This window comes from Pelobates fuscus, chromosome 4 (assembly GCF_036172605.1).
Source record: "Pelobates fuscus isolate aPelFus1 chromosome 4, aPelFus1.pri, whole genome shotgun sequence".
NCBI lineage: Eukaryota > Metazoa > Chordata > Amphibia > Anura > Pelobatidae > Pelobates > Pelobates fuscus.
Window position 1 is genome coordinate 185,251,209 of NC_086320.1, and position 22,574 is coordinate 185,273,782.

The 22,574-nt window shown below is 44.2% G+C and overlaps 1 protein-coding gene across 1 annotated transcript in view; it reads left to right on the top strand.

Moving 5' to 3' along the window:
- Positions 1–22,574, top strand: part of SLC6A19 (solute carrier family 6 member 19) — a 271,016-nt gene that overhangs the window by 73,435 nt on the left and 175,007 nt on the right. The window contains exon 3 of the mRNA XM_063451834.1: positions 9,315–9,452. Coding sequence (XP_063307904.1) covers positions 9,315–9,452 — 138 coding nt within the window. The remainder of the gene's footprint in view (positions 1–9,314; positions 9,453–22,574) is intronic.

The following is a 22,574-nucleotide window of genomic DNA, read 5'->3' on the forward strand; positions in this document are numbered from 1 at the left end:
GGGGATTTCACAACACATTTAGTAAATTTGTATGGGGACATAAAAACCTAGAACGCCTTCTGAGAGGCGAGTAAGGCCTATCTGCATAGGTTCTAGAAACTGTGGAGTTTTGGTATCAGGACTTTGAAATGAAGGAGCTAGTCTAAAGGAAGGTCTACCGGTTCTATCTCGAGTGTTCTGCCTCTCTCTTAGACGTTCGTCAATACGGGAGATAAAGGAAATTAAGTCCTCCAAATTCTCGGGAAGCTCTCTCGTCGCTACCTCGTCAAGTATTACATCGGATAATGCGTTTAAAAATACGTCTATATAAGCCTGTTCATTCCACTTAACCTCTGCCGCCAAAGACCTGAACTCTAGTGCGTAATCCACAAGTGTTCGGTTCTCTTGTCTAAGGCGCAACAGTAATCTAGCTGCATTGACCTTTCTGCCAGGGGGGTCAAAAGTTCTTCTAAAAGCAGCTACAAAGGCATTATAGTTATAGACTAATGGATTATCATTCTCCCACAAGGGATTAGCCCATCTCAGAGCCTTCTCAATGAGTAAGGTGATAATAAATCCCACCTTTGCCCTATCAGTAGGGTAGGAACGGGGTTGTAGCTCGAAATGGATACTGATCTGGTTCAAAAAGCCACGACACCTTTCAGGAGAACCAAGCTGACAGTTTGTACCTGCAGGATCCATTGGCCCTGTCGTAATGTCAGGATCGGGACAGGGATCCAACACGCAGAGTACAAAGAGTAGCAGATACGTATACCGGACCTTAGAATGGCCGGACTTAACGTAAAACTACGTATAGAATGGTCAGGGACAAGCCGAGGTCGAGGGAACGAGAAGACAGGTAAGCGAGAGAAAAGCCGGGTCAAGGATAACAGAGAAGACAGGTAAGTAATAACAAAGCCGGGTCAGAACCAAAAGACAAGAGAATACAAGAGCACTGTGTGACTAGGCTGGCTAGAACCACGACAGGGCAATGAGCAAATGCAGAGAGCTCCCTTAAATACCCTGGTTCTAGAGACTAATCACGCCTCCGCCGAGACCTGATTCGTGTCCGGGATTTGACTGACAGGTCGGGCTAGAATAGCGTCATGACGTTGACTATTGAGCGTCACGTTACAAAAAGGCATAGTTCTCTCGCGGCCGGCGTTTACATGCGCGAGGGGACCGCGAGGAACGGGAGAATCATGCCGTCTGGATGGAAAAACGTCTAAGTCTCTACCCGTCTCAGGGGTAGAGACTACAGGTACCCTGACATCTGGGCATTGACTATGCTGATGGGCATCATAAAGAAGCCCTCCATCCGCTCCTACTGCCCATTTGCTCTACCCCCATTTACTCCCAATGTATGTCGAGGAAGAGGTATGAAATGATTCTGCATTTCATGCACTTAAGCGACAACAGCCTGTGTCCCCCTAGGGAGCATCCCCAGTTTGACAGGCTGTATAAAATCCTCCCCTTGATTACCCACTTTGCTGCCAGGTTTGCAGAGTCTTATACACCTGGAAGGAATATATGCGTTGATGAATCCCTGATGAAGTATAAGGGAAGGCTGGGATTCAAGCTGTATGTTCCTTACAAGCGCTCTAGGTATGGTGGTTAGGATGAAAAGCTCCTTTTTATCGTGATACTTGAGTGCCAGCAGTTCATTCTGGCAGGAGCTGCTGTTTCCCCCCTTTTTATTTTTTTTCTTCCAGCTAGAGCCTTTGGGAAACCTGTGCAACTCTTCCGAATAGTGCCACAGGCCACGGTCTCGAAGCAGTAAGGCATTTGTAGAAGTTGGATACCATTATAAAAATGATCTATATACAAGTGATATCCCTTGTTTAATAATGGCATTATTAAGTCCTCAACAATTTTTCCACTTGTCCCTACTATGTCTGGGCAACCTGGGGGATCAAGGTGGCTACCACTTCCTTTGTATACATGGAAAGTGTACACATAGGCACTGCCACTTTCACACAATTTATAAAATTTGATCCCATATCGGGATCTTTTGGATGGGATGTACTGTTTAAACCCTAGTCTTCCCTTAAACTTCATGAGGGATTCATCAATAGAAATGTGTTTTTTGGGGGTATGAATAGTGGCACATTTTTCAGTAAAGTGGGCAATAAGAGGGCACATTTTATATAGAAGATCATACTGTGGATGACCTTTTGGAGGGGCACTTCGTATTGTCACTAAAGTGCACAAATCGTAGTATGTCTTCATATCTGACCCTACTCATTGTCTGGGAGAAAATTGGGGTATTGCAAAGGGGATTTTTAGACCAATACATCCTAATTGTGGGCTTTTTAATTATCCCCATTAGCATTGTCAGTGCCCAGAATTGTTTCAATTCTGGCACATTGGTTGGGTTCCATCTCTCTTTCCTGGCGATAAGAGACTCTTGGTTGCATGCAGGATACTGCTCAGCGTACAGATTAGTCTGGGTGATTATCTCTCCAAAAATCTCATCCCCCAACAGCTGCATAAAATCCAGTGCATTATAGCCAGACAGGTCAGCCTGAATGCCAGGATTGGCAGTGAACTCTGGGATGTCTGGTGAAAAATTATTAGGGGGCACCCAGTCATCTGCGCCATGTTCAGCATTAGGGGAATCAGTGATTTCTCCTGATGGTCCTGCAGTATCTGGCACATGTCGGTCGCCTCTGAGTCGGCCGCGAACAGGGCATAAGCCTCCTCTGCGCTATACTTCCTAAACATTGTTTACTATGGTCATAAACTTTAACTAAATAAAAAAAACTTTATTTTTTTTTTCTCTTCACTCCTAACTAGCTTATCACTAAATTCCCCAATTCCCACTAAATTCCACCCACCCAACTAACTAAATCACAAATTAATAAAATAAAATATTACAATTTACTAAAAAAATCTAACTTAACTCTGGAGGGTAAAAAAAAAACTAGATCACAGTAAAGTACTGTGATCTGTATATTGATCACTGCTGGCAGTGATCAATCAGCAGGGAAAGGGTTAATTAAAAAAAAGAAGGGTAAAGGGGATTTGGAACCTTATCTGACACAATTTATTAACTTCAGGGACACAAAATAACAACGATCCATCTCTTTCTACGTCAAAAACCCACAAGAGTTGGAGGAAGGCAGATCTGATATCCCAGCAGCATTGTAACCGCTGTGACTAGTTGTCACAGCGATCACATGGGCTGGGACATCGCGATTTGCTGTTAGACCGCTGCGATCTGGGGTTAATTTTAACGCATGGCGGACCCGGTCTGTATTATTATTATTGCCATTTATATAGCGCCAACAGATTCCGTAGCGCTTTACAATATTACGAGAGGCGGTATTTAACTATAAAAAGGACAATTACAAAAACTTCCAGGAACGATAGGTTGGAGAGGACCCTGCTCAAACAAACTTAGATTCTATAGGAGGTGGGGTGTAAAACACAATAGGACAGGAAATATCAATCAAATAGGGTGGGAGTGAAGCAGAGCTGGAGGAAAGAGTAGAGTGCTGCCCTTTAGGAGAGTGCAAGAGACAGGTATGTGAGGTAGAGGTTAGTCTTGGAGGTCATAATATTTCCTAAAGAGATGGGTCATCCGTCATTAAGTGATTTCCCAGCATGACGGACCCGGTCCGCCATCCGTCATTAAGGGGTTAAAGTGAATTTCAAATTTAAGCCAACGTAGCTGAACTGAAAGCAAAGCTGACTTAGAGAATTTTTCTAGTTTGGATATTTGGATCTTAAATTTTAAATTTACTTTGAATTCACTTAAAATTCTTAAATTATTATTTTAGTGAATAACCCAGATAGGCTATTATATACTTCATATTGTATATAGCATAAATGGTGAAAAGAGCTGTCTGGAATTAGGGATGCAAAACAACATATGCAGATGGTTATGTGACTTATGTATATACAGTTTGCATTAACTGATCAGCCACAACTTTAAAACCACCAGGCTAATATCATGTAGGTCCCCCTCGTGCTGCCAAAACAGAACTGAAGCACATGGATTTCACAAGATCTCTGAATGTGTCCTGTAGTATCTGGCACCAAGACATTACGAGCAGATCCTTTAAGTTGTATGGTGGGGCCTCTATGGATTAGATTTGTTGGTCCTGCACATCCCACAAATGCTCAATTGGATTAAGAGCTGGTGAATCTGGAGGCCACGTCAACTTATCATTTTCCTCAAACCATTCCTGAACAATTTTTGCAGTGTGCCTGGGTGTGTGAACCCGCTGAAAGAGACCACTGCTATCATGGAACACTACTGCCATGCTGGGGTGTGCATGGTCTGCAACAATCTCTAGGTAGGTGGTATGTGTCAAATTAACATCGACCTAGCCTGCTTTCTTCCCATAGTGCATCCTGCTGCCATCTCTAACCCAGGTAAATAATGCACATGTACCTGGCCATCCACTTGATCTAAAAGAAGTTGTGATTCATCAGACCAGGCAATCTTTTTTCATTGTTCCATGGTCCAGTTCTGACACACACATAAGGTGATAACAGGGCAGGGGTCATCATGGTTATCCTGATCGGTTTGCAGCTACGCTGCCCAATATGCAGGAAGCTGAGATCCACTGTGTGTTCTGGCACCTTTCTATCATGGCCAGCATTAAGTTTTTGAGAAATCTGAGTTATAGTAGCTCTTCTGTGTGATCAGACCACATGGGCTTGCCTTCACTCCCCACGTACATCAATGAGCCTTAGCCACCCATGACCTTGAAGCCAGTTCACCGGTCGTCCTTCCTTACATCACTTTTGGTAGGTGCTAACTACTGCATACTAGGAGCATATCACAAGACTTGGAGATGCTCTAATCCATCACTATTTGGTCCTTGTCAAAGTCACTCACTACTTTTTGCTTGCTCATTTTTCTGCACCAAGCACATGTAATGCAATAACTGACTGTCTAATACAGGGCTTCCCAAACTTTTATGGCCCGAGACCCACTTTTCAAAATGGTAATTTTTCGAGACCCACTTGCTTTTTTTAATGCATATTTTAAAAAGTGAACACCAAGACAATCCGCTTTGGAGGCATACAATTGGCACACCATAGCAATCCGCTTTAGATGTACACCATGGCAATTGCTTTTAGAGGCATAAATCTGGCACACCATGGCAAACAGCTTAAGAGGCATACAATTGGCACACTATAGCAATCCGCTTTAGAGGCATACAGTTGGCATACCATGGCAATCAGCTTTAGAGGCTTACAATTGGCACACCATGGCAATCAGTTTTACAGGCATACAATTGGAACATTATGGCAGCTTTAGATGCATAAAATTGGTACATTATGGCAATCAGTTTTACATGTATAAACTTGGCACATCATGGCAACTTTAGGTGCATAAAATTGGCACACCCGTGCAATCAGTTTTAGAGGCTTACAAATGGAACACTATGGCAACCAGGTTTAGAGGCATACAATTGGAACATCAGGGCAGCTTTAAATACATAAACTTGGCACACCATGGCAATCAGCTTTAGATGCATAAACTTGGCATATCATGGCAATCACTTTTAGATGCACAAACTTGGCACATCATGGCAATCAGCTTCAGAGGCATACAATTGGCAGTCAGATGCATTAAATTGGCACTCCATGGCAATCAGCTTTAAAAGCATACAATTGGCACACCATGGCAATCAGCTTTAGATGCATAAAATTGGCATATCGTGGCAGTTTTAGAGGCATAATTTGGCATATCATGGCAGTTTTAGATGCATAATGTTGATATATCATGGCAGTTTTAGAGGCAGAAACTTTGCATATCATGGCAATCAGTTTTAGAGGCATACAACTGCTTACTCACAGACTCAGTCAGAATCAGACGTTGTGTCCTGCTCATCCAGGCCCCTCACATTGATTATCCCAGTGGTGGAACTAATGTAGAGATAGCCCTGGTGCAAGTATGCTTTCTGGGGCCCCCTCTAGTGCAATTGTGGCCAAAAGGTAGATCTCCACCTGTCGGAGAACTTCAACAATGCTATGCCTGCTGGGAATCTACCATTTGTCCATCGTTGCAGGGTTATATTTGTGAGCAGTGTTTGAGCGTTTAAATGTAAGCATGTTTGTGTATTAAAGGACCACTATAGTGCCAGGAAAACAAACTTTTTTTCCTGGCACTAAAGTGCCCCGAGGGTGCCCCCACCCTCAGGGTCCCATTCCCGCCAGGCTGAAGGGAGAGAAAGGGGGTTAAAAACTCACCTTTCTCCAGCGCCGGGCTCCCTTGGCGCTGGAGACTCTCCTCCTTTAGCCGTCATCGGCTGAATGCGCATGCGCGGCAAGAGCCGTGCGCGCATATAGCCAGTCCATAGGAAAGCATTTTCAATGCTTTCCTATGGACGCTGGTGTCTTCTCACTGTGAAAATCACAGTAAGAAGCGCTGAAGCGCCTCTAGCAGCTGTCAATGAGTCAGCCACTAGAGGCCGGATTAACCCATTTGTAAACATAGCAATTTATCTGAAACTGCTATGTTTACAGCAGGCAGGGTTAATCCTAGATGGACCTGGCACCCAGACCACTTAATTAAGCTGAAGTGGTCCTTTAAGTATGTGTGTGCATGTATGGGAGTGTTTGTATGTACTGTTGCCATTGGAATGTAGTGGTGTACTTGTTTGTAATGTTTGCGTCTGAACGCAGGGGTGTTTGAATGTAGTGCTGGACTTTAAATGTAGGTGTGCTTTTTGTGTGTAGTGTCGGTGTTTGAATGAAGGGGTGTTCGTATATCATTTTGGTGTTTTAATACATGGGTGTGTTTGTATGTAATGTTTGCGTTTGATTGCAGTGCGTGTGTAGTGGATGCAGTGTGTGTATAAATATACATATACACAATGTGTGTTTGGATGTAAGCATGTTTTTTGCATAGAGTATGTGTGCAGTGTATACACATACAGAGACACACACATACACACATACAGAGACACACACATACACATACTGACACAGCGATACACACACAATGACACTTATTTTCCTACACACAGATACACATACACTCATGTAAACAGATACACACTGACACAAAAGGAGACTCATACACATACACGCAGAGAGAGGTGAGGGTGACCGTGTGGTAGGGAGTGTGTGTGCAGGTAACAGTGTAGGGGGGCAGGGTGAAAAAGGGTTACAGTGGGCGGCGGGCAGGGGGAGAAAGTGTTACAGTGGGTGGGCAGGGGAGAGAAAGGGCTATAGTGTAGAGGGCAGGGGGAGAAAGGGCTACAGTGTAGGGGGCAGGGGGAGAAAGGGCTACAGTGGGGGCAGGGGGAGAGAGGGCTACAGTGGGGGGCAGGGGGAGAGAGGGCTACAGGGCGGGGCAGGGGGAGAGAGGGCTACAGTGGGGGGGGGCAGGGGGAGAGAAGGCTACAGTGGGGGGGGCAGGAAGAAAATGGGTTACAGTGGGGGAGCAGGGAGAGCAGGCGTTACAGTGTGGGGGGTAGGGGTTACAGTGGGGAGAGGGGGGCAGGGAGTGAAGGGGTTACAGGGTGGGGAGGGGGGCAGGGAGTGAAGGGGTTACAGGGTGGGGAGGGGAAGGGGCAGGGAGTGAAGGGGTTACAGTTGGGGGGGCAGGGAGTGAAGGGATTACAGGGTGGGGAGGGGGGCAGGGAGTGAAGGGGTTACAGGGTGGGGAGGGGGCAGGGAGTGAAGGGGTTACAGGGTGGGTAGGGGGCAGGGAGTGAAGGGGTTACAGGGTGGGGAGGGGGCAGGGAGTGAAGGGGTTACAGGGTGGGGAGGGGGGCAGTGAGTGAAGGGGTTACAGTTGGGGGGGCAGGGAGTGAAGGGGTTACAGGGTGGGGAGGGGGGCAGGGAGTGAAGGGGTTACAGTTGGGGGGGCAGGGAGTGAAGGGGTTACAGGGTGGGGAGGGGGCAGGGAGTGAAGGGGTTACAGGGTGGGGAGGGGGCAGGGAGTGAAGGCGTTACACGGTGGGGAGGGGGCAGGGAGTGAAGGGGTTACAGGGTGGGGAGGGGGCAGGGAGTGAAGGGGTTACAGGGTGGGGAGGGGGGCAGGGAGTGAAGGGGTTACAGGGTGGGGAGGGGGGCAGTGAGTGAAGGGGTCACAGGGTGGGGAGGGGGGCAGTGAGTGAAGGGGTTACAGGGTGGGGAGGGGAGGGGGCAGGGAGTGAAGGGGTTACAGGGTGGGGAGGGGGGCAGTGAGTGAAGGGGTTACAGTTGGGGGGGCAGGGAGTGAAGGGGTTACAGGGTGGGGAGGGGGCAGGGAGTGAAGGGGTTACAGGGTGGGGAGGGGGGCAGGGAGTGAAGGGGTTACAGGGTGGGGAGGGGGGCAGTGAGTGAAGGGGTCACAGGGTGGGGAGGGGGGCAGTGAGTGAAGGGGTTACAGGGTGGGGAGGGGAGGGGGCAGGGAGTGAAGGGGTTACAGGGTGGGGAGGGGGGCAGTGAGTGAAGGGGTTACAGTTGGGGGGGCAGGGAGTGAAGGGGTTACAGGGTGGGGAGGGGGAGGGGGCAGGGAGTGAAGGGGTTACAGGGTGGGGAGGGGAAGGGGCAGGGAGTGAAGGGGTTACGGGGGGGGGGGTAGGGAGAAAATTATTTACATTAGGGGGTCAGGATTTGGGGGCTGTGTCCTACCTTAATTTAATTCCCTGGTGGTCCAGTGTCTCCCTGGTGGTCCAGTGGGGTAACTCTCCGGTCTGCAGCTCCGCCGGGTGCAGAGCTGCAGACAGTGTAATAAAAATCTCGCGAGCTCCCTGAGTGTTGCCATGGTAACGCTCTGGGAGCTCGCGAGACTTCTATCACACAGTCTGCAGCTCTGCACCCGGCGGAGCTGCAGACCGGAGCTGCTGGGCAGATTGATTGGAGGGAGCCCGGCGGCATACAGGGCAGGCCGCCGGGCTCCCTCCTGGTGTCAGTCTGCCTGACTGCCGGCGGCCCTGGATGTGTGGGTCAGCGCGACCCACTGGGAATCGCCCTGCGACCCACCAGTGGGTCGCGACCCACACTTTGGGAACCGCTGGTCTAATATATCCCACTCTTTGACACATGCAATTGTAACAGTATAATTACTGAAATTCACCTGTCAGTGCTTTTAATGTTGTAGCTGATCAGTGTATGTGAACTGATTATTTATGTGTGCAGTCGAAGCACCATAACCACTAAAGTATAATAATATTAAATTAATTAATAGTAATTAAATAAATGGAAACTAACAATAATAACAAGAATAATAACAATTGCAACTCTAAGGAAGAACTTATTTTACTGAGACCCTCTATGAATGTTTCAATTTTAATATTGAATTTGTAATTGTGAAATAGGATTCCAATGTGTATGGTGTAATATTTATGTATTATTAATATTTTCTCTCATATATTTAACAGGCATTGCATCCATGATGGTATCCTTCCTTGTAGGATTGTATTACAACACCATCATAGCCTGGGTTATGTGGTATTTTTTTAATTCCTTCCAAGAACCTTTGCCATGGAGCAGCTGTCCAGTAAACATTAACCGGACTGGTAATGTATTTTTCTCAGTTTTCTAAAATGACTTATTAACTTGAGCAATATTTGAAGTACAATTCCTTATTGATCAGGAATAGGTTCTCGCAAGTCATAAGAAATAAATGTTAGCCCCTTCCCTAGCACAATACACTAGCATAACATTCTTTTAAAACAAAGGCTGCATAGCTAGCACATTGCATAAGGAATTGTGTATTTTCCAACAAATTTAAAGGGACACTGTAGGCCTCTAATGCACGTTTGCTTACTTTGGCTCTCCTGGTTTAATACAAAAACCTGATAAGAAGAAAGAAAGAAAAATTAAATAAAATAAAATAAAGAGCAAAAAAATAGGGATGAGACATGATGACGTAAGGACGCATGCATGTTTTAGGAGACAGGATCTGAAGGGCTAGCATCTTACAGGTTGAGTACGGCTGAGCTCCTCTCCGCCTGAACCGCAAGGCAGCTACTGAGAATAGTAGAAAAAGGAAGAGAGAAGCAGTGTCTTACATGTGTCCTCCAATTCAAATTCAGATAGGCAAATATGTAAAAGAAAGGAGGATAATGTGCAACATATAGTGTAGTATGTTGAAATTCAGGATAATTAAATAAAAAGTTATGCACTTTTTTCTGGAGCTGATAATTACTTTTAAATGTATGCATCTGGGCAATACAATCACCGCCTGTGGATATACTTGGTGTCTTGAGCCAATCGGGATCTCCGAATGGTATAGAACATAAACAGAAAGAACAAATATAGTGTAGTTTATCCAGTACAACAGAATAAAACAGTATTTATATGGATATAAACTTTCAAGTTAATGGGCCCACTATTGGCTCTCAGTGATGTGCATGTAATGAGGTAGTTCACACACTTAGGTATACAGGGGTTCCCACTTTATTGGTTTACATAGCATCAGATTCTAACCAGAGATATATAAATAAAACCAAAATAAAAACTGTTAATTATTAATATGCCATAATCCTGTTTTATATATTTTACAAAATCTTTATCTATGTTGTTTACCTTTGGCCATGGTTGGTTTCTGCATTTTATTTTTTTAGATAGTTGTTTTCTATGCCCATGCAGATCTGAACATGTCTGATCTTGTCAGAAGTCAGTAGCCATTTAGACTTTTAGACTTGGGTCTGGTTAGTACTTGCAGTGGCGTACTAAGGAGGGGGGGGGGGGGGCGGCCAGAGCACCCAGAGAAGAGATTCCCAAGTGGAATTAATTGCCACCCAATTTTGGTAATGTATAAAGGTTTCTCTTTATTTAAATTTAAAAATAAACTTGACTGTTACAAGCCTGTAGCGGTCTGCTAGCAAACCGGCTGGTTAACCCTGCTCAGCCACGTTCTTCCCTAGAAGGGAATAGGTTAAAATACAGAAAGACTCATTTCCCACCCAGTAACCGGACGACACACAGTCCTGAGGTGTAACAACAACTTTATTGGCCACACTCGGCTTTATACTTTCCCCATGCAAGGGTTGGATCACACAGAACAACAATGTACCCTCCCAGGATCCTCCCCAAACAGGGATCGTAAAACAGATCTGGAAACTCAGTCCCTTTGTCTCCTGTTCCTGCCCCCCCTCAATAGAGTTTCCCATCTCTGGTGACCAGGGGGTCTTCGTCCCAGCACGGGACAGCTTCCTGCCTCCAGGGCTCCCAGTTACAGAAAGCCTGCTAAACTGCCATTGTCCCCAAATAGTGTCCCCACCAATCTCAGGGACCCTCAGAATGGTAACCATCATGAACAGTCTCCGTTCACAGGGTCCCTGGGTGAAACCAGGCAAGGGAAGTACATCCTTTCAGGACACAAATGCTCCCCTTGGCTGCCGCCTGTCTATATGAACTGCGGCCACCCAGAGGAGCACTCAATATTTACTTCCCTGGCGGTTTCACACTTATGTTGCAAGTTGCCAACGTCCTAATTGATTGGTGTGAATATTCCAAGGGGCACTGGGAACGTCCTCGTTCAGGAACAGAACGAGGTGGGAAGCAATCCGCAACTGCTCCCCCTGGACGGCGTTCGAATAACGAATGGGCCGCCACCCAGGGGAGGCACGCACCGAGGCTTCCCTTGCAGTTTGTGGTTTTGACACCTCATTACAAGTTGAGAAAGTTCTAAACTAATTGTAACGGAGCTCCCTGTACCCCAACTGGGTACTTCCGCCAAAGTACCGCTTCCTAGCTAGAACAGGGGACCAATATCCGCACTCTTGCCCTCAGTCACCGTTCCTTTACTGGGGCCCTGAAACCACTCACTCCTGGAGCCGAATGGGGAACTCGCTCTAGCAACCCCCAGACACTGGACAACACTCTAGTCCAGGAACTGCTCCAACCTGGAGCTGAAGGGGGAATTCGCTCTAGACACCCCCAGGCACCCTGAGACTCAGTTCTGGGAGCTCTAGTCCTTACAAGGACTTTCCCTATTGAATCCTCCACACTGGAATTTAGTCGCTGTTACATGGTATAATGAGAAAAATTACTTGGACATAGCAACACCAGGGTACTCTTTATATGGAAAAGACAGGGAAGGCAAGAAAGGGGGAGGGGTGGCCCTGTATGTGAAGGATAGCATAAAATCTAGCCTAATAAAAGTTATTGAGGCGAACATAAAGTCTGTTTGGGTTACGTTAGAATTTGGGAATCACACAGAAACTTGTGTAGGTGTGATTTATAGGCCCTCAGGATAAATAGAAGAGTTAGATAATGTACTGATTGAGGAAATAGATAAAATGACAATGAAGGGGGAAGTTATCATCATGGGTGACTTTAATCTTCCTGATGTGAATTGGAAAACAAAAATAGCTGCTTGTGCCAGGAGCACACATATTCTAAACTCCCTACTGGGATTGGCTCTAAAACAAGTCGTTGAGGAGCCAACTCATAAAGAGGCCATACTAGATTTACTGTTAACAAATGGAGATTTGGTATCAGATATTACTGTAGGTGAAGGTTTACAATCCAGTGATCATCGGTCAGTGTGGTTTAATATAAGAACAGTGACTGAGTCACATTGCACAAAAACAAAAGTTTTAGACTTTAGAAAAACAGACTTTTCTAAAATTAGAATATGTCTAAAGGAGTCATTATCAGACTGGAGCAATTTAAATGGAATCCAAGAGAAATGGGATTATTTAAAAGTTGCACTGCTGAAGGCAACAGAAAATTGCATTATGCTTGTCAGTAAAAGCAAAAAATTCAAGAAACTACTGTGGTACTCCGCAGATGTGGCCAAAATAGTAAAAAACTAAAAGTTAGCATTTAGTAATTGTAAAAAAAGTGAGTGAGGAAGACAGAATGATCTATAAGATTAGGGCGAAAGAGGCTAAGCAAGTTATAAGAGCCTCCAAATCACACTCAGAAGAGAAAATAGCACAGTCAGTAAAAAAAGGTGACAAAACCTTTTTTAGATACATAAATGAGTAAAGGAAAGTAAAACAAAGCATAGCTAGATTATAAAACAAAAGGAAGGAAGGTATGTAGAAGATGATAAAGATCTAGCTGACTGCCTCAATGAATATTTTTGTTCAGTATTTACAGATGAAAATAAAGGAAAGGGGCCTCAGTTAGGAAAAAGGACAAATGATTCAAATGTCAAAAGTAAATACAAATAAGTCAATGGGACCTGATGGAATACACCCAAAGTTAGTAAAAGAGCTTAGTGGTATACTAGTAAAACCATTAACAGATTTATTTAACCAATCATTGTTAACATGAGTGGTCCCAGAAGATTGGAAGTTAGCGAATGTTGTGTCCATTCACAAGAAAGGTAGTAGGGAGGAGTCGGGCAACTATAGGCCAATAAGCCTTACATCAGTAGTGGGGAAAGTAATGGAAACCATGTTAAAAGACAGGATTGTTGAACATTTAAAATCACATAGACTTCAAGATCAGAGACGACGGTTTACTTCAGGGAGATCATGCCAAATTAATATCATTGATTGTTTTGATTGGGTAACTAAAATAATAGATCAGGGTGGTGCAGTAGACATTGCTTACCTAGATTTCAGTAAGGCTTTTGACACTGTTGCACATGGAAGGCTTATCAATAAACTGCAATCTTTAAATTTGGATTCCAATAATGTTGAATAGGTAAGGCAGTGGCTGAGTGACAGGCAACAGAGGGTTTTAGATAATGGAGTATATTCGAAGCTTGGGCTTGTCACCAGTGGGGTACCTCAGGGATCTGTACTTGGACCCATTCTCTTTAATATTTTTATTAGTGATTTTGCAGAAGATCTTGATGGTAAGGTATGTATTTTTGCTGATGATACTATGATATGTAACAGGGTTGATGTTCCAGGAGGGATAAGTCAAATGGCAAATGATTTAGGTAAACTAGAAAAATGGTCAGAGTTGTGGCAACTGACATTTTATATGGATAAGTGCAAGATAATGCATCTTGGACATAAAAACCCAAGGGCAGAGTACAGCATATTTGATAGAGTCCTAACCTCAACATCTAAGATAAAGGGATTTAGGGGTGATTATTTCTGATGACTTAAAGGTAGGCAGACACTGTAATGGAGCAGCAGGGAGAGGTATTAGCAGTAGAAAGAGGGACGTGCTCATGCCATTGTACAGAACACTGGTGAGACCTCATTTGGAGTATTATACGCAGTACGGGAGACCATATCTCCAGAAGGATATTGGTACTTTAGAGAAAGTTCAGAGAAGGACTACTAAACTAGTTCATCGATTGCAGGATAAAATTTACAAGGAAAGGTTAAAGGAACTTACATTTATAACTGGGAGGAAAGACGAGACGGGGGGATATGATAGAAACATTTAAATACATAAAGGGAATCAACACAGTAAAGGAGGAAACTATATTTAAAAGAAGAAAAACTACCACATCAAGAGGTTTAAAAATAATATCATGAAGTATTACTTTACTGAAAGGGTAGTGGATGCATGGAATAGCCTTCCAGCTGAAGTGGTAAAGGTTAACACAGTAGAGGAGTTTAAGCATGCATGGGATAGGCATAAGGCTATCCTAACTATAAAATAAGGCCAGGGACTAATGACAGTATTTAGAAAATTTGGCACATTCTATGTTTCTATGGAATAGTGATTAAAGAATAGCCCATTCCCCTCCCAGTAACCAGATGACACATAGTTCTGAGAGTACAAGCTGGAATACCTTAATTGGCAGCCACAGTTGGCCTTATATGCAGGTCCCCAGGCATGGGGCACTCCCCCCTGGACCTGAGAGTAGACTACAGTAACATATTATTATTATTATTATTATTATTGCCATTTACATAGCGCCAACAGATTTTCAATTTAAAACTATAAATAGGACATTTACAAAGAACTTACAGGAATGAGAGATTGGAGAGGACCCTGCTCAAACAAGCTTACATTCTATAGGAGGTGGGGTGTAAAACACAATAGGACAGGAATTTGCAATCAAATAAGATGGGCTGCCCTTTAGGAGAGAGCAAGAGACAGGTGTGTGAGGTAGAGGTTAGTCTGGGAGGCCATAAACTTTCCTAAAGAGATGGGTTTTAAGGCACTTCTTAAAAGATACAAGACTAGGGGAGAGTCTGATGGCGGTAGGCAGGTTATTCCATAGGAAGGGAGCCACCCGCAAGAAGTCCTGCAAGCGTGAGTTGGCCGTACGGGTGCGAACAACGGACAGGAGGTGGTCACAGGCAGAGCGGAGAGAACAAGAAAGGACATACCTATGGATCTGTGAAGAAATATAAAAGGGCTAGAGTTGTTCAGTGCTTTATAGGTGTGAATTAGTACCTTGAATTGACTCCTATAGCATACAGGAATCCAATGTAAGGCCTGACAGAAGGGGGTAGGTGTGAGAGAACTGACTAGAGAGGAAAATCAGTCTGGCAGCAGCGTTCATTATGGACTGTAGTGGTGCAATACGGCTTTTGGGAAGACCAATCAGGAGGGGGCTACAATAATCCATGCAGGGAATTACTAGAGCATGGACAAGCTCCTTGGTAGCATCTTGCATAAGAGAGGGGCGGATGCGGGCTATGTTTTTAAGATGGAATATACAGGATTTGACAACATACTGGATGTGAGGTTCAAAGGTACGTCCAGAATCAAGTATGATGCCAAGACAGCGCGCTTGCAAGGATGGACTGATGTGGGTACCACAAACTTGAAGGGAAAGTGAAAGAGGAGGATCAGTATTAGGGGGAGAAAAGACAAGGAGCTCAGTTTTGGAAAGATTCAGTTTTAGAAAGCGGGAGGACATCCAGTCAGGGATGGAAGAAAGGCAAGCAGTGACACGTTGCAGGATGGCCGGAGAGAGGTCCGGGGAGGAGAGATATATCTGGGTGTCATCAGCGTACAGGTGGTAGTGGAATTCAAAAGAGGTAATAAGTTTGCCAAGAGAGGCAGTAAAAAGAGAAAATAGAAGGGGACCAAGTATAGAGCCTTGGGGGACTCCAACCAAGACAGGACGAGGGAAGGAGGTGTCATTAGATGAGTGTTGGGAGAGATAAGAGGAAAATCACGAATCATGAATCAAGGACAGAGTCACAGAGACCAAGTGATTAAAGAGTTTGAAGAAGGAGAGCATGATCAACGGTGTCAAAGGCAGCAGAGAGGTCAAGAAGAATTAGTATGGAGTAGTGGCCTTTGGATTTAGCTGTGATTAGGTCATTAGTAACTTTGATAAGCACAGTTTCAGTAAAGTGGAGAGGGCGGAAGCCAGTTTGAAGAGGGTCAAGGAGAGAGTTGGAATTGAGGAAATGAGACACACAGGTAAAGACAAGTCTTTCCAGAAGCTTTGAGGAAAAAGGAAGCAGGGATATAGGACTATAGTTAGAGGGGGAGGACGGGTCAAGAGAGGTTTTTTCAGGGTAGGTACTACAGTGGCATGTTTAAGGTCAGCAGGGACAATGCCAGAAGAGAGAGAGCAGTTGAAGATATGCATTAAGGAAGGCACGTGACAAGTGGAGAGAGATCTAATAAGGTGAGATGGGACAGGATCGAGCGGGCAAGTGTTGGGTCGAGAGGAAAAGAGAAGAGCAGCCACCCCTTGGTCAGTAGCCAGGGAGAACGTCTGAAGGGTAGTAAAGGCATGATCTATGTGTGGTTGAGAAAGAGAATGGCAAGGAGGGGAGAATTCTTAGCTGTTCAATCTTGTCGGTAAAGTAACATGCAAAGCTTTTGGCTGCAAGGTTAGTTTGGGGGGTAGCCACAGCAGGGCAAAGAAGAGAATTAACCCCTTAATGACACAACTTCTGGAATAAAAGGGAATCATGACGGAATATATCCGTCGTCTGTCCTTAAGGGGTTAAAGGTGTCAAAGAGATGCCTGGGATTGCGGGAGCATGAACTAATGAGAGAGGAAAAGTAGGACTGTTTGGCGAGGGCAATGGCTGCGCTGTATGAACACAATATGAATCTATAATGGAGAAAGTCTGACTGGGTGCGAGACTTCCTCCAGGATCATTCAGCACAGCTGGAGCATCTTTGCAGGTAGCGTGTTGATTTAGTATGCCAGGGTTGGGGGCGGGTTCTCCTCGAGGTGCTTGTTTGGAGCGGGGCTGCAGTGTTCAAGGCATAGGTGAGGGTAGTGTTATATGCGGAGATGGCCAGTGAAGGACAGGAGAGGGAAGGGAAGGGATGGATAGCAGTTGTGAATCAATTAGCTGACAGCTGCTGGAGATCAAGATAATTAAGGTCCCTCCTGAGTTGAGGGGGGTTAGGCTGAGATTGTTGGGTGAGGGGGTACACAAGAGCAAACGTTAAGAGGTGGTGATCAGAGAGAGGAAATGGAGTGTTGCAGATATTAGATACTGTACATGCATAAGAGAAGATTAGGTCAGGGGTATTGCCAGCTACATGGGTGGGAGAATTAGCCCACTGTGATAGCCCGAGGGAGGAAATAATTGAAAGTAGTTTAGAGGATGCAGAAGTCAAAGGTGGGTTAATGGGAATATTGAAGTCACCGAGAATTAGGGATGGAATATATTTGAAGAGAGGAAAAGCAGCAAAGTGGTCAAGGAAGAGGAGAGGGGAACCAGGGGGACGATAAATAACAGCAATGTTAGCAGAGAAGGGTTTGAAAAGGTGAATTGAATGTATTTCAAATTATGGGAAAGAGAGGGAAAGGGGGGTGGGTAGAGGTTTAAAGGAGCAGTGAGGGGAGAGGAGAAACCCTACACCACCACCTTTACATTCAGAGTTTCTTGGGTTGTTGGTAAGTTAAAGACCACCAACGGACAAAGATGCAGGGGTAGGAGTGTCAAAGGGGGGGAGCCATGTTTCTGTTAAGGCTAGTAAATCTATTGAACGAGAGATGAAGAAGTCATGGACAGCAGTACATTTTTTTAATATTGCAAACAGAGTGTGCATTCCAGAGAGCAGTATCAGGAGGATTTAGAGGAACATGAGATGGGTATAACATTAGTGTGGATCCTTGGGTTAGTATGTGGCATGTTTGCTGAGGTGGGACCGGGGTTTGGAGAGACATCACCAGCTGCTAGGAGCAGAAGGATAAAAAGGAAGTGAAGGTGGGAGTAGGATTTGAAAGTTATGTAGGAGGGTATATATACTGAGGATTTGGGAGGAGTTGGTGGAGATAGACTGGAAAGGTCTATCTCCAGCAGAGTAGAGTGCATGGGATGAATATAGAGGGGAGGGAAGTAAAGTGGAAGTAATGAAGATGGTGTTGCCAGGGAAAGGTGAGCAGAAGGATAGGGATATTTTAGTAATGAGAGAAGTTAGCGTGAAAGTGAAAAATAGAAGGGAGAACATTAGAGAAAATGTGTATTACTATATATATATATAAACACACAAACACATATATATTAATGCCACCATTGTTAAGGATGCAGTATGTTAACGGATTTCAGGTGAGGAGATGTTTAGTGACTTGATTGGTGTATTTTGAAAACCAGCTGATCTGCACTATCTATAAGTAAGGTAATGACCATGGGGTGGGGTGGTGTGGTGTGGGGAGGGGAGGGGAAGGAGAGTGGAGGGCAGGGTTGGGCAATATTCCAGAGATGATACCTCTGCTTAGAAGATTCTGCAGGACTTGGTTGCTTGGGAGTGCTGGGTGTTAATGCTGTTTTAAGGGGCCCAGTCTGAAATATAAGGTCTCTGCTTAGAAGATTCTGCAGGACTTAGTTGCTTGGGAGTGCTCTCAGGTCCAGGTCACTCCCATACAAAACAAGATAATCCCTTCCCTGTGCCTGGGAGATAATTGAGTCAAGCACCGTATTAAATTTAATTATATCCAAGCACAAAAAAAAACACATTTCCCAAACACCCCTAAAGTACCTTAAGAATACATAAACCCCCACAAAAGTTACATCCCCTGATGTAACCTGATCGGGGTGACCAACATATCCAAAACGCACCCAGATTGGTTTAGGGGTTCAGGAATTTCCTGGAAGTCATAATTTGACTGACCGCACACATGATCCCCTAGCCGAAAACAGTTCCATAGACTCGCGGCTAAGTGCCACTGGGGACCGAACAGGAACTGCACAGTCTTAATTTTGAAAATAGTTTGAGGGCTATTGCAGCTAAGTCCCCCTGAAGTCTATTCATGTTTTTGGACCATGTGAATGGCCACCAGGAAGCTAGCGTTCGGTTCTATGCATACGAATGGAAAGTGCCGAACCAGGGGAACTAGGGGGAATAAAATATGGGTCTTTACAGTGGCTCACCTGGCCCGCTGTCGGTGGGCAGGAGGTTGGCAAGCAGGCTCCTCCAGGAGCTCGTGGCAAACTCACGAGGACAGGGGAGTTTGGCACACCAACATTCTAAATGGGTTATCGGGGTGGTCCCTGTTCGGGAGGTGAATGCATTCCCTTCGTGTAGGACCTCCCGAACGGGGAGCTGGCACATACCTACGAAAATAATGGGGAAACACACAGCAATTCCCGAACCGGCAGCGGTCCTGCCACAATGCCCTATCTGTCTATATTTTAAACTGATCCCATCCTATTGATAGAACAGTTATATCTCATTCTACTTGCCATCTGAGTCAGATATAACTTATTAAGTCGGAACATTTTTGATTCCTTCTTTATATGTATGCCAGTTCAATATATATATATATATATATATATATATAAAATTGAATTGCATTAAAAATACTTGGGAGTATATTTGTGGCGAAACCGACCTTGCCACTATCCTTGGAGGGGGCTGCTTGCCCGCCTCTTGCCTTTGGACCAGACTTTGTGTGAATGTGATACCCCAGATAGCTATGCCATGGAGCCTATTCATATAATGAAAGACTATGGGAAAGACTTTAGCTCCATGGCAATTGAACTGTGTGAATAGGATCTGAGCGCTATTCGGTAGTTTTGTGCATTCAGATCCCAGCTATCTGGGGATATGTGAAATGTCTGTGTGTTATGTGTAAAAGGTGACTTTGTATTTTAAAGTGTTTTATGTCTTTTTGCAACCATGTGCTCAATGGAGTCTGCCTTTATCCCTGGATAATTGGATTACTTTCCCCATTGTCTCCAGGATAGAGGCCTCTGTAAAACCGGTCTGAGCCGGAAAGCCATGCTGGCAGGGGTTTTAAAAGATACTTTACTAACTTTTGAACCCCTAGTCTGATTCATGCCATTTTTTAATATGTTGTTCCCCTTAATGGATTGATTGTGGATATGTATTTTTATGTGAATGTGATGTATGGTTTTAGCGTTATGAAAGTTGGGTAGAAAGTATGTTTTAACTGTATGTATAATTGAGTTTCCTCTCAGGATAAGGGGAGGGAATATGTGGGATGCAACTGATGTGTGAGTGGTTGTTTTATACCTCCCTGTGGGTGGACCTGTATTTGTAACAACTGCAATAAAAACCAGGCTGGGTGTGCCAGCACCCGAGTTCCTGCTTAACCCTCAAAGCAATGTGTCGTCTCGTTCTTTGGGGGAATTGGATTGTATGCTGACTGCATGCTTTTCCTGTTCGTCTGATTCCAGGGTTCGTGTGTTTCTAGTTCGGGAGTTGGTGAATTCGTACAGTGTGCAGTTCGGGAGTTTGGTGATTGCAGTAGCTGCTGCTCTATGGGGAAGGGGATTATCGCCTAAACGGTTTTTATCCCCTTCTGAGCGAAACGGTCCGACCGTTACAATATTTAACACCCATAATAGGTTATACGAAGCTAACTATATGCTTCCTTTAGAAAATATTAAGTTAAATCTGAAAAAGTGGAATAAGCCTCATTTTTGGCAAGTTTACATTATTCAAATGATGTTCTTACCAAAACGGCTCTCTTTATACCAAACTTTGCCAATGTCCCTTCTGTAATCTTTTTTTTCCACCAACTTAAAAGTATTTATAATTCATTTGTGTGCAATAATAAACATCCACATTTAGAGGTGGATTGGGTTTCCCTCAAATGTGTATCATTATTTAGCTGTTCTTTTTGCAACAATACAGGAATGGACTAAAGTATCAGAAATCCTGGTATGTTTTGGAACAAAGTTTCTCCCGGTTACCTCTATATTCTCTTTCATGGCAAACTTGCACTTTATATAGAATTACAACTTATTCATTGCCTGATTGGGAATATCCTCCAATACTGGAGAAATTTAAAACTATATGGCATTTGTCAGCAGGGATATCTCACTTATATCATATTGCTGACAACTCAGATTTCCAAAATGGCCAAGGTTTGGCTACCTGTCTCAACAACTGGGAGCTGCTTGCCCTGCTGCAGCAGATTCTCTATACTAACACTATTCCTACAATGATGGATTTAAGAGGAGACAAACAAGAAACTATATTTCTCCCTATCTTTCAATAGTTCCAACTTTCTTGTTTTTAAAGAAAACAGTAACTCCTAGCTGGGAACCAAGATCCTTCACTCTGTTTAAATTACTATGTCAACCAGACAGCACTTACAAATGACAATTGTCGATGAAATAGGGGAAAGCATTTAGCTATCAGGTTAAGTGTGCTAAGGAGCTACACATAAATCTTACCGAAAAAGCCTATATTTTCCATAGAATAACCCAAGTAGGGTTATCTAAAAGAGAAGCCTATTTTAACCGGGTAGTGAGCTGATATGCTACTGCAGCTCAGCTCCATACATGCTTTCCCTCAGTAAGTGCTGTGTGTTGGAGGTGCAGCGAGGTGATGGAAACTATATGGTGGTTCTGTAAGAGTATGCAGACTTTCTGAAATATTTTTTTTTGTAAATTAAAAGGGATTTTCTCTACCTCTATTAAGCTTAATCCTTTACAAGTTATCCCAGAGTAGCCACATTAATTCACTGACCATCATCAACACTATTGTGGTTCATTATAGGAGGCACACATTCCAGTATACAGGAAGCAAGTCTAGGCTCCAATATGGAACAATGGATTAATAGGGTGGAAGACACTAAATGTATGTAAAGAGCCAGGGGAAAGAGAGAAGGGTAGACTTTTGGATGAAGTGATTGGGCACACTTATTTGATGATTTCCTCATTATCATTGAGTCTTTTTCCAATAATTATTATTAATATACTTCATTTTATTTTAATCATCAAATGTCAACTTCTTATATTCATCTTCCATCTAGTGTAGAATGTCCTTAGGTATTGAAGATTATGCTAGTGTCAGTGTACCTATAATCTTAATTTTAATAATGACAGGAGGCGAGTATTTTGCATTTCTCTCTTTACTAAACTCCACAGCAGTAAAGAAAGTGAAAAATTTAACCAATCAAAATGCAATAGGGAGTAAGGTATTCCCAGCAAATAGGCTCCTCCTCCTCTTTCAAAAGCAACATCGCAACAGTGAAAAATTCAATAAATAACATCTGGAAAAACACAACAGGTGAACGTCCAGTAATGTGATGATCGAGATTGTAACCAACACCAATGGGTGAACGTCTGATAGCGTGATGATCTTCATGGATTCAGGAGTAGTGATGTCACGAACATAACATTTTCGGTTCGCGAATGGCGAACGCGAACTTCCGCAAATGTTCGCGAACGGGCGAACCGCCATAGACTTCAATGGGCAGGCGATTTTTAAAACCCACAGGGACTCTTTCTGGCCACAATAGTGATGGAAAAGTTGTTTCAAGGGGACTAACTCCTGGACTGTGGCATGCCAGAGGGGGATCCATGGCAAAACTCCCATGGAAAATTACATAGTTGATGCAGAGTCTGTTTTTAATCCATAAAGGG